The 16,588-nt window shown below is 36.2% G+C and overlaps 1 protein-coding gene across 1 annotated transcript in view; it reads left to right on the plus strand.

Annotated features, from left to right (window-relative positions):
• Positions 1-16,588, plus strand: part of MMRN1 (multimerin 1) — a 74,604-nt gene that overhangs the window by 5,943 nt on the left and 52,073 nt on the right. The window contains exon 2 of the mRNA XM_032398646.1: positions 8,161-8,983. Coding sequence (XP_032254537.1) covers positions 8,409-8,983 — 575 coding nt within the window. The 5' untranslated portion in view covers positions 8,161-8,408. The remainder of the gene's footprint in view (positions 1-8,160; positions 8,984-16,588) is intronic.

The following is a 16,588-nucleotide window of genomic DNA, read 5'->3' on the forward strand; positions in this document are numbered from 1 at the left end:
GGTTCGATCCCAGGACCCTGGGATCATGGCCTGAGCCAAAGGCAGACGCTTAACCGACTGAGCCACCCAGGCACCCCTACATGGAGTTTCTTTGTGCATAGTTATACCATCTCTATATAAATAAGAGCATTTCGCTTTTTCCTTTCCAGTCACTCTGCTTCTTGTTTCTTTTGTTTACCTTGTTGCGATGGCCAAGATTTCCAACACAACAGTGAGCAGAAGTTGTAGGAGCAAACATTTTTGCTTGTTTTTTTATATTGGGGGAAAAGCATTTAAAGTTTCATGATTAATAAAGATGTTATCAGCACATGCTTTGTTGATACTTTTGTATTTCTAATGTGCAGAGATATTTTAATATAAACCAGTATTTAATTCTGTTCAATGCTTTTGCTGTACTTATTTAGACATATACACATACTTTTTAAAAATTAATTTCTTTTGCTAATATGGTGAATTACATTGCTTGATTTCTAAATGTAAACTAACCTTGAATTCTTGGAATAATCCCCATGTGGTCATGATATATTAGCCTTTTACAGTATTTTGTTTTCATGTCTATGAAGGATATTGGTCTATGGTTTTATTTTTCTTAAAATATTTGGTATTGTAATATTTAGTATTCGTGCTTTTCTGGCCTCATAAATTGAGCTGAGATATATTATTTCCTCTTCTATTTTTGATAAAACTTCGTGAAGACCTGTGATATTTCTTCCTTAAATTTTTGACAGAATTTGCTGGGGAAGCCATTTGGGTCTGGAGTTTTCTTTGTTGGAAAGTTTTTATTATGAATGGGGCTTTTTAGATTTTTGCTTTTATATCTTTTTCTATCACTTTTATTAAGTTTTTTTATGAGTATATCCATTTCATTTAAATTGTCAATATATTGGTATTCAGGTTTTCTGGAGACAAATTCTTTCAGGTTTTGCTTAATGAAGATGTCTTTATTTCCCCTTTACTTTGAAGAATATTTTTACTAGATATATAATTCTAAATTAACAGGTTCATTTTTCCTTTGAATACTTTAAAGATGTCTTTTGGCTTCATCTTGCATTAACTATATTTAATGAAAAGTCAGCCATAATTGTTTTACCCTTTATGTAATACAATTTTGTTTTTAATTATCAAGTGCTTTCAATATTTTCTTTTTACTTTTAGCGTTTCAGGATTTTACCTGCAATGTGCCCAGGCATAATTTCCTTCTTGGGGTTTTCTGAACTTCTTGAGTATTTGAGTTGATTTTGGAAAAATATTGAAAAATATTTATCTTTCAAAATTTATCTTTTGTCCTAATTTCTCTTTTCTCCTTTATTTTCATCTTTATATACTCCAATTAGATGTATGTCATACTGTATGAAAGCATCCACAGACCTCAGACACTGTTCCTTTTGTCTACACATTTATCTTTTTTGTCTTTCAGTTTGGGTAGTTTCTTTTTTTGACCTGTCTTTAAATTAGCTGATTGCTCTCTTTGACATTTCCACTGTGCTCTTAAGTTTATCAAATGAGTTCTTTATTGCTGATACCATATTTTTTATATCTAGCATTTCCATTTAATTTTTTTTAACAGTTTTTGTCTCTGCTGAAATTCTCTTTGTGGTCAGACATGTTGCCTGTATTTTCTACCACCTTCTGTCATAGTTATGTTAAACTGTCTTTCTAATACATCTAATATCTCAGTCTTTCCTGAATCTTTTTCTTTTGATGTTTTCTTTCCTAACTATGGGTCACATTTTATTTCTTTGTGTCACAATTTTTGAGAAGGATTATGTGTAAAAGAACTGGAGTAAATAAACTTTGCCTCAGATAAGGGCATACCCTTAGTCCTGTCAGGCCTCTGGTGTGGGGGCTGAGTCACACCAATTTGTAGTTGAGCAAGGTCTAATCTAAACTAAATCTGTTTCATCTTTTATTGGTTTTTAACTCAACACAGTCTTTAAATATTTTGACAGCATGATCAGGATTTTCTTTCCAAATAAGCTTTCTGAGCACAGACAAAACTCCAGAGAGTTCTTAACCCTTTACAACACAGAAAAAAAAGGTTCTCTGAACTTTGTGTGGTATAAGGTCTAAAATTAAGGTGCCATATCATGTGCTGCCTTGACATGTGAAGCCCAGAAGGCCTTAGATGGCCTAACCACAAGTTGCCTTTCCCACTTTGCCCTGGTGGATAAGGGCCCCTGGTCAAACAATCCTCCTTATCAAAGGGACCAGGCACACTTCCTGCTTGTCTCTAAGTAGTGGGTTTCAACTCCCTGTCAGTCTGTAGAATTATTTAAACAAGCCAAGTGCATCCTCCTATGGGAGCCAGGAGACAGCCCACACTCTCCTTATTATAAAACCTTCTTCATAGCCCCTCCTAGCTGTTCATTCTGTTCCTGAGCGCTGCCTCTGCGTGGCCCTCTGTGGTATGTGATGCTGTCCTCCCCAGTGTGAGTATATGTATGAGCTGCTGCCAGTCTCACCCAGCCAGTGTCAGGTATCACGTGTTCAGCCATCCCCATAACCCTAGGGTGGGACCTCCTCATCAGTGGGGTGAAGAGGAAGTGATTAGAACATGGCGGGGAGACCTCCTACTTTACAGTAAGAAAGCATTTTTTAGAAGATCTCTGGTGAGTTCTCTTATTTTTCCAGATCCACCTGTGAATTTCTACACCATGAAGCTATCTCTCTGAACTTTTGCCTTCTCTTCAGCCTTTTGGGGACCATTGGAGTGTACTCAGTGAAGACCTGGCATGCTTCAAAGTTATTTTTATTTTCCAGTTCTCTTGCCTTTTACCCAGCCTTTGGAGGGTTAGAGCAGTGACTCAGTGGAGCAACCTTGATGATGAAATTTCTGGCTTCTCTATTGGCCTTTTCCTGACAGCCAGCAGAGGGATGGGGGCTGACACCTTGCTGCAACTTTCCAAAGGTAGAAGTCTAAGGCCCTCCATTCAGCCTTTGCTGGCATGGGTGGGGATGGGGTCACATGTTTTCTGTAGCTTTGGTGGGGGTAGTGCAGCGATTGTCTGACTAGATGCCTGTCTTTCTGAGCTGGCCATTTTTTAGTCCTTTTGGCCTTTCTGGGAACTTTTATTGTTTGTGCCATTGGTGTTCCTAGTTTGCCAAATTCTCCAGCACTGGGAAATGAGACAAAAAGAAAATCCAGAGAACTCAATGCTGTGTTGTTTCTTGGGTCCTCTTAGCCAGTCTGCCTTTTTTTTCTCTACCTTTCAGAGTCCTCTTATGTTTTTTTGATATATTCTGCCCAGGATTTTCAGATGTACTTAGCAGGAGGAATAAGGAAAAATTGTATCTATTCCAATTTTCAGGAGAAGTCACTCAGCAGCCAGACATAAGCTGGGAACTGAAATATTGTTATTTCTAAAATTTTCCAAAAGAAATCAGTCTTAATTTCATTTGAAGTGTACTGTTCTACTTAAATGGGAAATATAAATTAAGCACTAAGATAATGTTGCAAACTATCAATATAGACTTTTGCTTATGAGGGATATTTGGTCTTGTATTATCAATGTGTTCTTTATGTTCTTAATTATAAAGTTAAAAATTTAATATTAAGACTATGTTGTGTTGGGGCGCCTGGGTGGCTCAGTCGTTAAGCGTCTGCCTTCGGCTCAGGTCATGATCCCAGGGTCCTGGGATCGAGCCCCACATCGGGCTCCCTGCTCAGTGGGAAGCCTGCTTCTCCCTCTCCCACTCCCCCTGCTTGTGTTCCCTCTCTCACTGTGTCTCTCTGTCAAATAAATAAATAAAATCTTTAAAAAAAAAAAAAAAAAAAAAAAAAGACTATGTTGTGTTTTTTCTCCTGACAAACTAATATGCTTCTTGCTTCTCTCACTTAATATTTAGAATGATATAATTGATTATCCTTCCATATTACCTTTCCTACCAACTCACAAAGACCTAAATTTTGTTCTTAATTTTAATTTGCATACTTTAGATTTTTTTCTGGCATTACTACTGCTTCATTATCCTTTATTACACAGTTCTTAGTCTTTGCTTTGATTCTCATGTGCCTGGGATGGTTTCAAAATAACCTATTTAAAACACATTTTAAAAACAGGTGAGACAGAAAAAATGGGCTTTCTAAATTTTATTTAGGAAAGATTGACAAGAGGCAATCTGGTTGAAGAGGTATTCTAGGAGACTTTTGAAGTTGTATTCATAAAGTAAGTATATTGTGTTTATTTAGATTGTTTTTTTGTTTTTTTGTGTGTGTGGGGCTATGAGTTGGAAAAATAGATCCCCTTTTTAGCCCTCTGACAGGTGCTGTAACTGAAGTACATTCACAGTTTAATCCATTCATTCATTTATTTAACAAATATTTACAGAATGCAAACTGAGCACTGTTTCAGATGCTGGGAAGGCAGCAGTCTTCTGCTGTCCTGGAGGTTCCATTCTAGCAAGTGACAGAAGCGTATTACTGTGCTGTCAAAAATAAGGCAATGTCATCCCTTGCAATACTGCACAGAAATTGAAAAAGGCACCCAACCAAAAAGGAAAAAAAAAAAAAACAGAAAAGTTTAGACTAAAAGCAAACTTATAAAAACACAAATTTTCCCCTCTAATTCCACAAACTCAAACTAATTGAAGTCATTAAATTATTAGTGTATCTCAATATATGTTTTAGCTGTAAGAGAAAAACAAAAAATAAAGAAATTAAGAACCATTGAGAAAATGAATTTAAGACAACTTGACAATTATTTTCCTCAAATTTCTGTAAATTTAGAAGTTTACTACTTCTTTTATGGGATATATTATTAGATGATGGAAAGAATCAGAATAGGACATAAATATCTATTCTGTCAATTACGAGTATGTTACTCTAGGACATTATTTAACTTCTTTAAGCTTAATTTTTTATCAGCAAAATCAGAGTAGAATACTTACCAGCATGACTGGGAGAATTAAATAATATGCCAAATTTACCTTATCTAGCACATTTTATGGCTCATGAAAATCTTGCTTAAATCGGTATCTTTCCCTCCCCCAGCCCTTTGACTGTATGCTTACAACTCCCTTTGTCTATATATGTATATTCGAAAGATTTTCAATATTTTCAAGCAACATAAAATTGAAAAAGGCTTAGAACTTTGTTTTCTGTGATTATTTTTTGACAGTGACAATTTATAGAGGAGGGTTATAATGAAATATTATTTTAAATGTTTTAGGGTGCCTGGGTGGCTCAGTCAGTTAAGCATCTGCCTTGGGCTCAGGTCATGATCTCAGGGTCCTGGGATCGAGTCCTGCATTGGGCTCCCTGCTCAGCAGGGAGTCTGCTTCTCCCTTACCCTCTGCCCCTCCCTTCTGCTCATGCTGTCTCTCTCAAAATAAATAAATAAAATATTTAAAATAAAAAAATAAATAAGCATTTTAAACTATTTTTAAAAGTAAGAATTTCTCATGTGAAAAGGAAAGAAGGAAGCTGCTAAGAAATCCTATTAATCTAGTAGAAGTTACTCTACACCCCAACATTCTACAAAGGATTATACTCTTATAGCCATAAAAATTGCATTAAATAATACATAGTACCATCTGCAAACAATGAAATCCTCAATCTAAGATTCTCTTTTAACTCATTTATATTTTTATTTCAACTTAATAAACATTTTTTCTAGTGATTAGAAAATTGATTCATGCATATTATAAGGGAAAAAAGAAAAATAGAATGAACCCATTATCTCATTACCTAGAGAGAACTCAATTTGCAATATGTATTCAATCCTATATTTATGATACAATGAAAAATGACCAAAAAACCTCCTGATAGCACATAATATAATGAGTTTCATAGTTCCTTTCTTATAAAATTAATCAAAATGAATAAATGGCAATAAGGTAAAACATACTATAAACAATCTAGTGGGCAATGTGGGGTATAGCAAAATGATGGGATACATGTATATGAAACTCTGATGGTATGGTTTAATCCACAGATAGTATTTAAAGCAGTTAGAAGAATGGATTGAGTATCTTTAGACAGTAATCCCGGGAATATTATTTTTCTTAATTGTTATTCTATAAGTATTAATGAGTCTGAGAAAGCAGAATTTGAGGTTAGACCTCTGACAGTTTCTGGAGTACAGATATTTTATGTCTCCAATTATGGGATGATCCATACATCTAGAACCTCCAAATGAGCTGGGGATTCTCTGGGGAGTTACATGGAAAGATGGCTTGGTGGATTGATAATGAGATACAGAACCTTTAGCCTTTTGATCACAAGGTCATTTGTAAGCTAGGAAGAGGGTAACCAAAAGTCGTTATTGGTCAATACCTTACAAGAGCAAAATGAATTGCTTAGCTTAGTTCAGTTTTTATTACCATTTGAGAGCTATTTGTTACCAGTTATAGATCCAATGAGTGACCCTTTACCACTAAAGTTCACTTGTCCTGAACAGAATCAAGATGTATTTTACAAACCATGGAAGAAAAAAAAAAATCTACGTGTGCCATCATGCTGGTTGTTTCTTAAGCTTTCAGGATAGTCTATTCATCTACTTTTACTAAATCTCAGAAAATGGATTTAAAATTGTACCCTAAATAGAAAATTTTTACTTGGGTTTTTCTGAATTACTAGTTTGCTCTAAGCCAAGGCTGGCTGTGTCTTTTACAGATAGAGATGCTGTAATGTCTTTTTCTTAGTAGTGAAAAATCCATGTTTGTGTTGTGAAAATTATGCAGTTTCATTGCCCTTTTTAGTGATGAATTGCTGCCTGGATTGTCTGTGCTGGACCTACTTGCTCTTTTACTAATGCAAGCTTTGTGGGATTGTTCTGCGGTATATCCAAGAAACAGATGCTTTGTACTTCATATTAAAGTTAATTAGGGTTGCTACTGATTAATATGTGTCTTAGTTTAAATAAGCTCATATTATATATCTCTAATTTGTCAACAATATACTTGTAGAAATAAATGGTAAAAATTAAGGGGAGAAAAAAGTATTATGACCAAGTAGTTAGTAGTTCAGAGAAAAATTAGGCCTTGTCTCAAATCCTGGTGCTCTGTATACAGGATTAGGGACAGGAGTATATATTGACAGTAATATGTAACCCAACAGGCATGAGGTTTCTGGTTATCCAATTCTGAAAGAAAAAAATTCTATGACTGAATATTCAGCAAGAGCCTAATGCCTGGCACAAAAATTGGCAGAAAGATTAATTACACATAGATCTGGTCTTCAGATAACATAATAGACCATTAGCAATTAGAGAGCAAGAATATTCTTGCTTTATAATCTCAGCACCTAACAGAGTACCTAGCTGAAGCTAACTGAGGGTTTGGGTAATTACTGAAAGAATGAATGAATGGATGAACTGTTATAACATGTTATTTATATGTCCAAAGAGTCTGCTATGGAATTTTTTTTACAGATGAGAGAACTTAATTGAAGCCTAAAAATCAGAGATTTGCTGTAGTAGTGAGTGAAATCATAAATCCCATAAAGCATCTCTACTAGGAAAACAACCATAGAAAAGTCTTTAATCAATTTAGTTCTCCATTATCTGCAGCTAATATCATTTTGCACCACAGTAAAAGTACAAAAGCATTATATATGATTCCATTTTAATTTATTTTCACGTGACTTCATTTTTTTTCTTCATCCATTATTATCCAAAATTCTGATTATTCATTCCATAAACTGGTTCTGGTAAAAGTTCTGAGAGCAAAATTTAAAGTAAGTTCCATATATACCTGTATAATTCAAAAATTTATACTTTTTTGCTATTACTTATCATCATTGAGATTAACTTCAAGTAATGCCTTGGCTGAGTGTATTTATAAAAATAGAGGTATATATATATTTTTTTCCATAATTCAGCCTGTGATGTGTAAAATGTTAGAGACTGTCAATGAGTTTTTGTTTGTTGTATGTGCATGCATATAAGCATTTGAACAAAATGTGATTCTCTGGATGGGACACAGTGGACAAGAAATGTCATATTTTTTTTCTCAGTTTCCCTGTGTAGTAGAACAAAATGTTAAACTCCTTGATTCAGCTCATCCAAACAAAATTCCATACTCCCTACCATCAATGTGAAATTTCTCTTCAAAATCAACAACCAATGAAACATGAGTGGACATAGGAAAGGAAAGTTACTTCATGTTTTTCTCATGGGTTTTCCTGATAATAATTGCCTGTGTTTTCCCATTTACCCTTAGCTTCGTCAGACAGCCTTCACCACCTCCATAGATCCATCCCACCAGAGGTCACAGATCACACAAAACCTACAGAAACAGGAAATCAAACTTCCTGAGTCCACTACAAAACACAGAAACCTATTTCCTCTACACATCTCAAATTGGCAAAGCTCTGTCTTAGCGGATTCAGTGTGGAAGTAGCTGTTGAAAAGACCAGAAGGACTGTATCTCCCAATTTCACATGAGCTTTCTTGCTTCAAACTACTGAAATGAAGAGAGCAAGGCTATTTATCCTGCTTTCTAGTTTATGGAATGGGGGCTTTGGGCTTATCAACACCACGCATACTTGGACTACCCCTGAGGATGCAAGCTCCCAGGAGAACATGGCCTCTGCTACGGTTCCTCTAAATAAAATGCTGCCAACCCCTCAGATCACATCAGCTGAGATACCCACAATTCCTGAGGCAAGAACCTCTGAAGAGAGTCTTCTAAAATCAACACTGCTTCCCTCAGAGACAGGCACACCTCCTGAGGGTGTGAAAAACCAAACTCTCACACCCCCAGGGAAGATAGAAGGGGTGCTGAAGTTACAGCCTCTTGCCCTCCCAACCAAACCTAGCCTCAAGTTCAGCCCAAGAGCAGAGTCAGTGGTCCTTTCCAACTCTACAATGAAATTTCTTCAGAGCTTTGCCACAAAGTCGAATCAACAAGCGATCTCTCCCAACTCAATTGCAGGCGGCCTGGGAAATCGGTCCCCACGGGAAACATACCTCAGCAGAGGTGACAGCAGTGGAAGCCAGAAAACCAACTATCAAAAATCAAGTTTTGAAACAACTAGAGGAAAGTAAGAAACAATTCTTTTATTTTTTTTTCTCTCCCTAACTATAAAGTCTATAAGATTGCAAGCTAACATTTTCTCACTCTCAGAAAATGTTTTCATGTTCCTGATGAAATTGGATCACATTGCAGTTAGATAAGGTAATTAAGCATTACTTTATCTAATGGAGAAAAGATGAACCAAAAAATGCAGCAATTTTGTTTTAATTGAACCAATCAAATTCACTTATAAAGGGGCCTTTACTTGAGATAGTCACTAATAAGCAATGTAACACCACAGTGACTGTTAGTTGTTTATTCAACTCAAGGGTATGTTGGTGGGGCTCGGAAGGACACCCACAACATGAAAGAAAAAATGACAATACAGTTGGGACATGAACAGATTTAAAAATTGACAGAGCCTGGTGCTATGGAAGGTATAATTATCAAGATCAAACCAAGCAGAGCTGGCGTGGAATCCTGGCTCCAGTACTGTCTAGCTTGGTGACTTTGAGTAAGTTCATTGAGCTCCCTGAGGCTGAGTTTTTTCTTATGTAAAATACAGATATGGTATAGGGGGTACAGATAAAAATACTAACTTTACAGGGTGATCCTGCAAGATTCGTATTAATCAAATATATTTAGATGCATGCTTTGCACAGAACAGGTGCTAAGAAACATATTTTACTAGTACTGTTATATTGAGTTATGCCATTATCATGAATGTGATGAATAGAAAAGCCAATTTTTCAAATTCATTTTGATTTAAAATTCGAGCAAATCCTATGTGAATTGTTGAAGTTAAAAAATAAAACTTTTAAAAGTATTGTTAATGAAGGGGCGCCTGCGTGGCTCAGTCATTAAGCGTCTGCCTTCGGCTCAGGTCATGATCCCAGGGTCCTGGGATCGAGCCCCGCATTGGGCTCCCTGCTCCACGGGAAACCTGCTTCTCCCTCTCCCACTCCCCCTGCTTGTGTTCCCTCTCTTGCTGTCAAATAAATAAATAAAATCTTTAAAAAAATATATCGTTAATGAAGACTTTCAAAAGGACCAAAAAAAATACTAAAACAAACAAACAAACAAAATAGCTGTGAAAAATGCAGGTCAATGTTTTTATTTAATGTTCAGAGTGATCTGTTTGGAATACTAGTAGTTTAGTGTTATAAAACTAAACTTTCAAATGCTTTTTACTTACAATAAAATAGTTTCAAGACATCAAATAATGCCTTGAGATCTTAGTTCTGAGTTAAACATCTTACTAACTATATAACATAGTTTAAGTTACTGATAGTAGCTTACACCTGCTCTGTGATGGGCATTGTGTCAAAGCTGATGTTGGCGTAAAGATGAGGAGACACTGGGAAGAATATAAACCAATAGATTCATATTTATGTATTCTTTATTATTTAAATCCATTATTTCACTGTATTTCAGAGATTATAGAACTTTAAAAAATATGTAAGTAAATCTGATTTTAACTAAACACTTATTTACTTGGTGGAATTTAGAACAATCCCAATTTACTGTAAAACAAATGCTACAGATTACAAAATGTTCAACTCAGGTTGGGTAAACTTTGCCCATAACAGACATTTTAACATATACATTAAACTTTTTCATGTTGAGGGACAACAGAATGCACTCTATTAAATAATCATAGCAAATGCCATATCACTTACATGATCATTTCTATTAGTCATATTTTATTAGACTCTATAATTTTATTTTTTAAATCATTTAATAGAACTCTTTGAAAATGATTATGAACTTTTTAAAGGTGCTGTCATTAAGAGATTTATCAATAGAATATGAAATATAATCAAAACAAGAAGGGGAAAATTCACATTAAAATGTCACTTAAATTTTATATAACATTGTTTCATAATTAGAACTAGTAATTGATCATTTGAAAAATACTAGTTTTTAAATAAATGCTAGTTGTTTTATTATGTGCCTAACACTGTTCTAGTTTCTAAGGATACATAGAATTTTTAAAAGAAGAATGATTCTGCCTGCAGGGATATGTCTTATAAAAAGTAAGCAGTAACATATCTGTCAGATTTCTAAAAACTCAATATGTGTTAGGAGGAAACAAGATATTAAAAGTGTAAACTGCCAAACAGAACATTGTCCCATGGATTTTCCAATGAAAATAATTTTAAATTACTTCTAGAGAAAAGTACCGACTGTACTTAGAGATTCTATAGCTTGACGTCCTGGGAAGCCTGAGGTTTCCTTTTGGTGATCCTTTCCATCAAGCCCAAGACTTCTTACTCATTATGCCATGCAATTGATAATGGTGCTAGAGAAAACAGTTCTGTGCCTTATGGACGCAATGCTGATGCAAAGAAGCCTTGATAAAGTCTTTCATCTTTTTATTTGATTAGCAAGTAATAACAATAGCAAACACTTTATAACATCTGTTCCTAGCACTGTATTGTTCTGAGTGAATATATATATATTTTTTTTCTTCAATCATTTGATCACTACCATAACTTCATGAAGAAGATTCTGTTATTATTTCTTTCAGAGAGATTAAGTAATTTAACTAATGTCACTTAAAAGTAAATCTCGGAGGGTATTATGCTGAGCGAAATAAGTCAATCAGAGAAAGACATGTATCATATGACCTCACTGATATGAGGAATTCTTAATCTCAGGAAACAAACTGAGGGTTGCTGGAGTGGTGGGGGGTGGGAGGGATGGGGTGGCTGGGTGATAGACATTGGGGAGGGTATGTGCTATGGTGAGCGCTGTGAATTGTGTAAGACTGTTGAATCACAGATCTGTACCTCTGAAACAAATAATACATTATATGTTAAAAAAAAAAAAAAAGAAGAAGAAGATAGTGGGAAGGGAAGAATGAAGGGGCGAAATCAGAGGGGGAGAGGAACCATGAGAGATTATGGACTCTGAGGAACAAACTGAGGGTTCTAGAGGGGAGGGGGGTGGGTGGATGGGTTAGCCTGGTGATGGGTATTAAAGAGGGCATGTACTGCATGGAGCACAGGGTGTTATACGCAAACAATGAATCATGGAACACTACATCAAAAACTAATAATGTAATGTACGGTGATTAACATAACATAATTTAAAAAAATTTTAAAAAAAAAGTAAATCTCGGGGCAGAGATTCAAACCGGGCTGGCTGGCTTCAGAGACATAGCTTTCAACCCCTGCATTATACTCCTTCAGCAAGTGCAGTCTGATCTCCCAAGTGGGTAAATGAGCGTGACCAGTTTATTTCCCTCCTTAAGAGCCCTCAGAGGCTATTCTTTGCTTCCAGAATAAAGCCCAAATCCTTACCCGGTTAGTCATACAATGCCATCCTTGATCTGGCTTCTGCCTGCCTCCCCAGCCTCGTCTTCTTGACTTCCTGGCCAGTAAAATTTGTAGATCTCTGATCCACAATATGCTGTTCATTAAACCTATCTTTGTTCCCTGTTCATCCCTCTGGCTAACATGGTCTTTTCCCTTCCTTTATACCCAATAATAATACACTTGATCTTAGCAAAAAGGCCGAGAAGCAATAATAATAGCTCCAGGAAGCCTTCTCAGGCTGTGAGGTGGCCCTTCTAACTTCCACAGAGCTCTCCTTGAATTATTCTATCATTGCACTTACAATAGTGTATTATAATTATAGTGAACTCTGTGATCTCCTTTCTTATAGAGACATATTTGAATGCTAACAAAGTCTCTGGGTTATAATAGGTACACAATAAATATTTAACAAGCTGAATGTAAAATTTATAGAATAATATTTGAATATAAAGAGGAATCTTTCCCAAAGAAATATTCTTATTTCTCTATGATGAAATCTAGATGATTCATTTTAGGTTTTCATTGTTGTTGTGCTTGTTTTGTTTTGTTTCATTTTTCCTTACTGCTCTTGGAATTTTATAGTGACACTGGGTAAAAGGAATACCTCTGTCTATAGGATTTTTCTGGCATATTTTTGTCTCATCTTGTACTCTCTCTGGTCTTAGCGCTGCAGAAACTCCTTGCTACCCCAGAGCTGTGGTTTCCTATCTGGTAGAGTGGTGGTTGGTCGGTGACCAAGCACTCTGAAATAGGCAGGATAAAAAGAAGAAATTAGAATTAACCTATTTATGCATTGGATAATTATTTGCTGAGGACCTCATCTGTCCCCAGCATAGTGCTTGCGCTGAAGGTAACATGGTGAACAAAACTGCCACCTCTTCTGCCCTTGTTGAGTCTATGATCCAGTGGGAAGGACATGAAGAAGAAAAACAGTGAATCACAAATGCTGATGTTGAATCCAAATAGTGGTAAACATTCTGAATGAAGCTTACGAGAATATGTAACAGAGTGCACGGCCTACCTTGAAGGTGGGTAAGCCTTCCCTGAAAGGATACTAGGTAAAATGAGGTATAGATAGACATCAATTACCTACTTAACTTCTCCCACAATCCCAAACCCTGCATACACCTACGTGAATCTTCCCATCTCAGTAAATGTCTAGCTCCATAAGTAGCAACCCTTGATATATCCATGACATTTTTCTTTCCCTCCTAACTTTTATCTAATCTATCAAGAAGTCTTCTTGGTACTCCTTCCAGTATATCTCAAATCTCTCTCCACGTTCACTACACCATCCTCTCTTAGCCACCATTATCTACCACCAGACTCCTAGCTTGTCCACATGTTACCACTCTTGCCCCCTGTAATCCATGTTCCACACAAGCGAGAGATCCTTTCAACTTTAAAAAAATAAATAAATTTGATACATATCATTGTGTAAATTTAAGGTGTCAAAACTTTTAAATCGGATTAATGGATTTATTTGATGTTAAGACTTCATCCTTTGTGACACATTGTTTTACATACTATAAGAAAGAAAAGTATGACATTATTTCTTAGAATATTTAGACTTATTTATGTCTTAGAGATTATTTTATGTATATGTATATATATACATGTCACTCTTTTGCATACTTAAAATGAAAATGTAAATGAAACTGGTTAAGGTGTCTCTAAGGCAAGGGCAATAACGGCAGTCTGACAATAGTGACTGAAGGATACCATTGATTTTAAAATATATTCTTGATTTCAGAGATGTCATCTTAAAATCTGTGGAATTTAACATTTTGCTCACATGCTAAAAATCACTCAGTAGCTTTCCATTTCATTTAGAATAAAATCCCAAATCCTTACCATGGCCCACAGGGTCTTGCTTGATATGACTCCTGACTATCTCTATCATCTCATCTTCATCATGCTCCCAAGTTCATTCAGCTTCTTTCCTCTGGCCACACTGGCCTCTCCGGGTACTGAACTTGTCCAGTTCATATGTATCTCAAGGAAACTTCCTCTTTGCTCTAGCTAGAATGCTCTTCTTTCAGTATATGGAAAGAGAATTCTTTTCCTCATGCAACTTCAGCTTTAATGTCCCTCAATGAAAACTCTGATTACCTGGTGTAAATTTGCCGTTCTTACTGTATCACCCTTATTTTTTTCTTCATGGCACTAATATGAACTTATTGGGTTTATTTATGTAGACAGCTGTGTCTTTTCTGTCTTTCCACAATAGAATATATATCCCATGAAAATGGGAACCTTGCCTTTCTTTCTTTCTTTTTTTTTTTTGGTTTCAGGAGTAGAATTTAGTAGTTCATCACTTGCATATAACACCCAGTGCTCATCACAAGTGGCCTCCTTAATACCCGTCACTGATAGAGCCAATCCACCCCTCACCTCCCTTCCGGCAACCCTCAGGTTTCTCTCTAGTAAAGAGTCTCTTATGGTTTGCTTCCCTCTCTCTCTCTCTCTCTTTTTTTCCTTCCCCTATGTTCATCTGTTTTTTTTTTTTTTTTTAAGATTTTATTTATTTATTTGACAGAGAGAAAGAGAGATAGCGAGAGCAGGAACACAAGCAGGGGGAGTGGGAGAGGAAGAAGCAGGCTTCCTGCTGAGCAGGGAGCCTGATGCAGGGCTCGATCCCAGGACCCTGGGATCATGACCTGAGCTGAAGGCAGACGCTTAATGACTGAGCCACCCAGGCGCCCCATCTATTTTGTTTCTTACATTCCACATATGAGTGAAATCATATGGTGTTTGTGTTTCTCTGACTCACTTATTTCACTTAGCATAATAACATTCTAGCTCCATCCATGTTGTTGCAAATGGCAAGATTTCATTCTTTTTGATGGCTGAGTAGTATTCCATTGTGTGTGTGTGTGTGTGTGTGTGTGTGTGTGTGTACCACTTCTTTATCCATTCATCAGTTGGTGAACATTTGGGCTCTTTCCATAGTTTGCCTATTGTTGATAATGCTGCTATAAATATTGGGGTGCATGTATCCCTTCAAATCAGTATTTTTGTTTCTTTTGGGTAAATACCTAGTCGTGCAATTGCTGGGTCATAGGGAAGTTCTATTTTTACTTGTTGAGGAATCTCCATACTGTTTTCCACAGTGACTGCACCAGCTTGCATTCCCACCAGCAGTGTAAGAGGTTTCCCCTTTCTCCACATCCTCGCCAACATCTGTTGTTTCCTGTGTTGTTCATTTTAGCCATTCTGACAGTTGTGAGGTGGTATCTCATTGTGGTTTTGATTTGTATTTCCCTGATGATGAGTGATGTTGAGCATTTTTTCATGTGTCTGTTTGCCATTCTTATGTCTTCTTTGGAAAAATGTCTGTTCATGTCTTCTGCTCCTTTCTTAACTAGATTGTTTATTTTTGGGGGTGTTGAGTTTGGTAAATTCTTTATAGATTTTGGATATTAACCCTTTATCAGATATGTCATTTGCAAATATCTTCTCCCATTCTGTAGGTTGCTTTTAGTTTTGTTGATTGTTTCCTTCATTGTATAGGAGCTTTTCACTTGATGAGGTCCCAATAGTTCATTTTTGCTTTTGTTTCCCTTGACTCCAGCGACATGTCTAGTAAGAAGTAGCTATGGCTGAGGTCAGAGGTAACTGCCTGTGTTCTCCTCTAGGATTTTGATGGTTTCCTGTCTCATATTTAGGATATCATCCATTTTGAATTTATTTTTGTGTATGGTGTAAGAAAGTGGTTCAGTTTCATTCTTCTGCATGTTGCTGTCCAGTGTTCCCACCATTTGTTGAAGAGACTGTCTTCTTTCCACTGGATATTCTTTCCTGCTTTGTCGAAGAAGATTAGTTGACCATACAGGTGTGGGTCCATTTCTGGGTTCTTTATTCTGTTCCATTGATCTTTGTGTCTGTTTTTGTGCTAATACCATGCTGTCTTGATGACTATAGCTGTGTAATATAGCTTGAAGTCTGGAATTGTGATACCTCCAGATTTGCTTTTCTTTTTCAGGATTCTTTTGGCTATTCAGGGTCTTTTGTAGTTCCATACAAATTTTAGGATTATTTGTTCTAGCTCTGTGAAAAATACTGGTGGTATTTTGATTGAGACTGCATTAAACGTGTAGATTGTTTTGGGAAGTGTGGATATTTTAACAATGTTTGTTCTTCCAATCCATGAGCATGGAAGGCTTTTCCATTTCTTTGTGTCCTCTTTGATTTCTTTCATCAGTGTTCTATAGTTTTCAGAGTACAGATCTTTTACCTCTTTAGTTAGGTTTATTCATAGGTATCTTATCTTGTTTTTGGTGCAATTGCAAATGGAACTGATTCCTTGATTT

Source organism: Phoca vitulina, unplaced genomic scaffold (genome assembly GCF_004348235.1).
Source record: "Phoca vitulina isolate PV1807 unplaced genomic scaffold, GSC_HSeal_1.0 scaffold3, whole genome shotgun sequence".
Classification (NCBI taxonomy): Eukaryota; Metazoa; Chordata; class Mammalia; order Carnivora; family Phocidae; genus Phoca; species Phoca vitulina.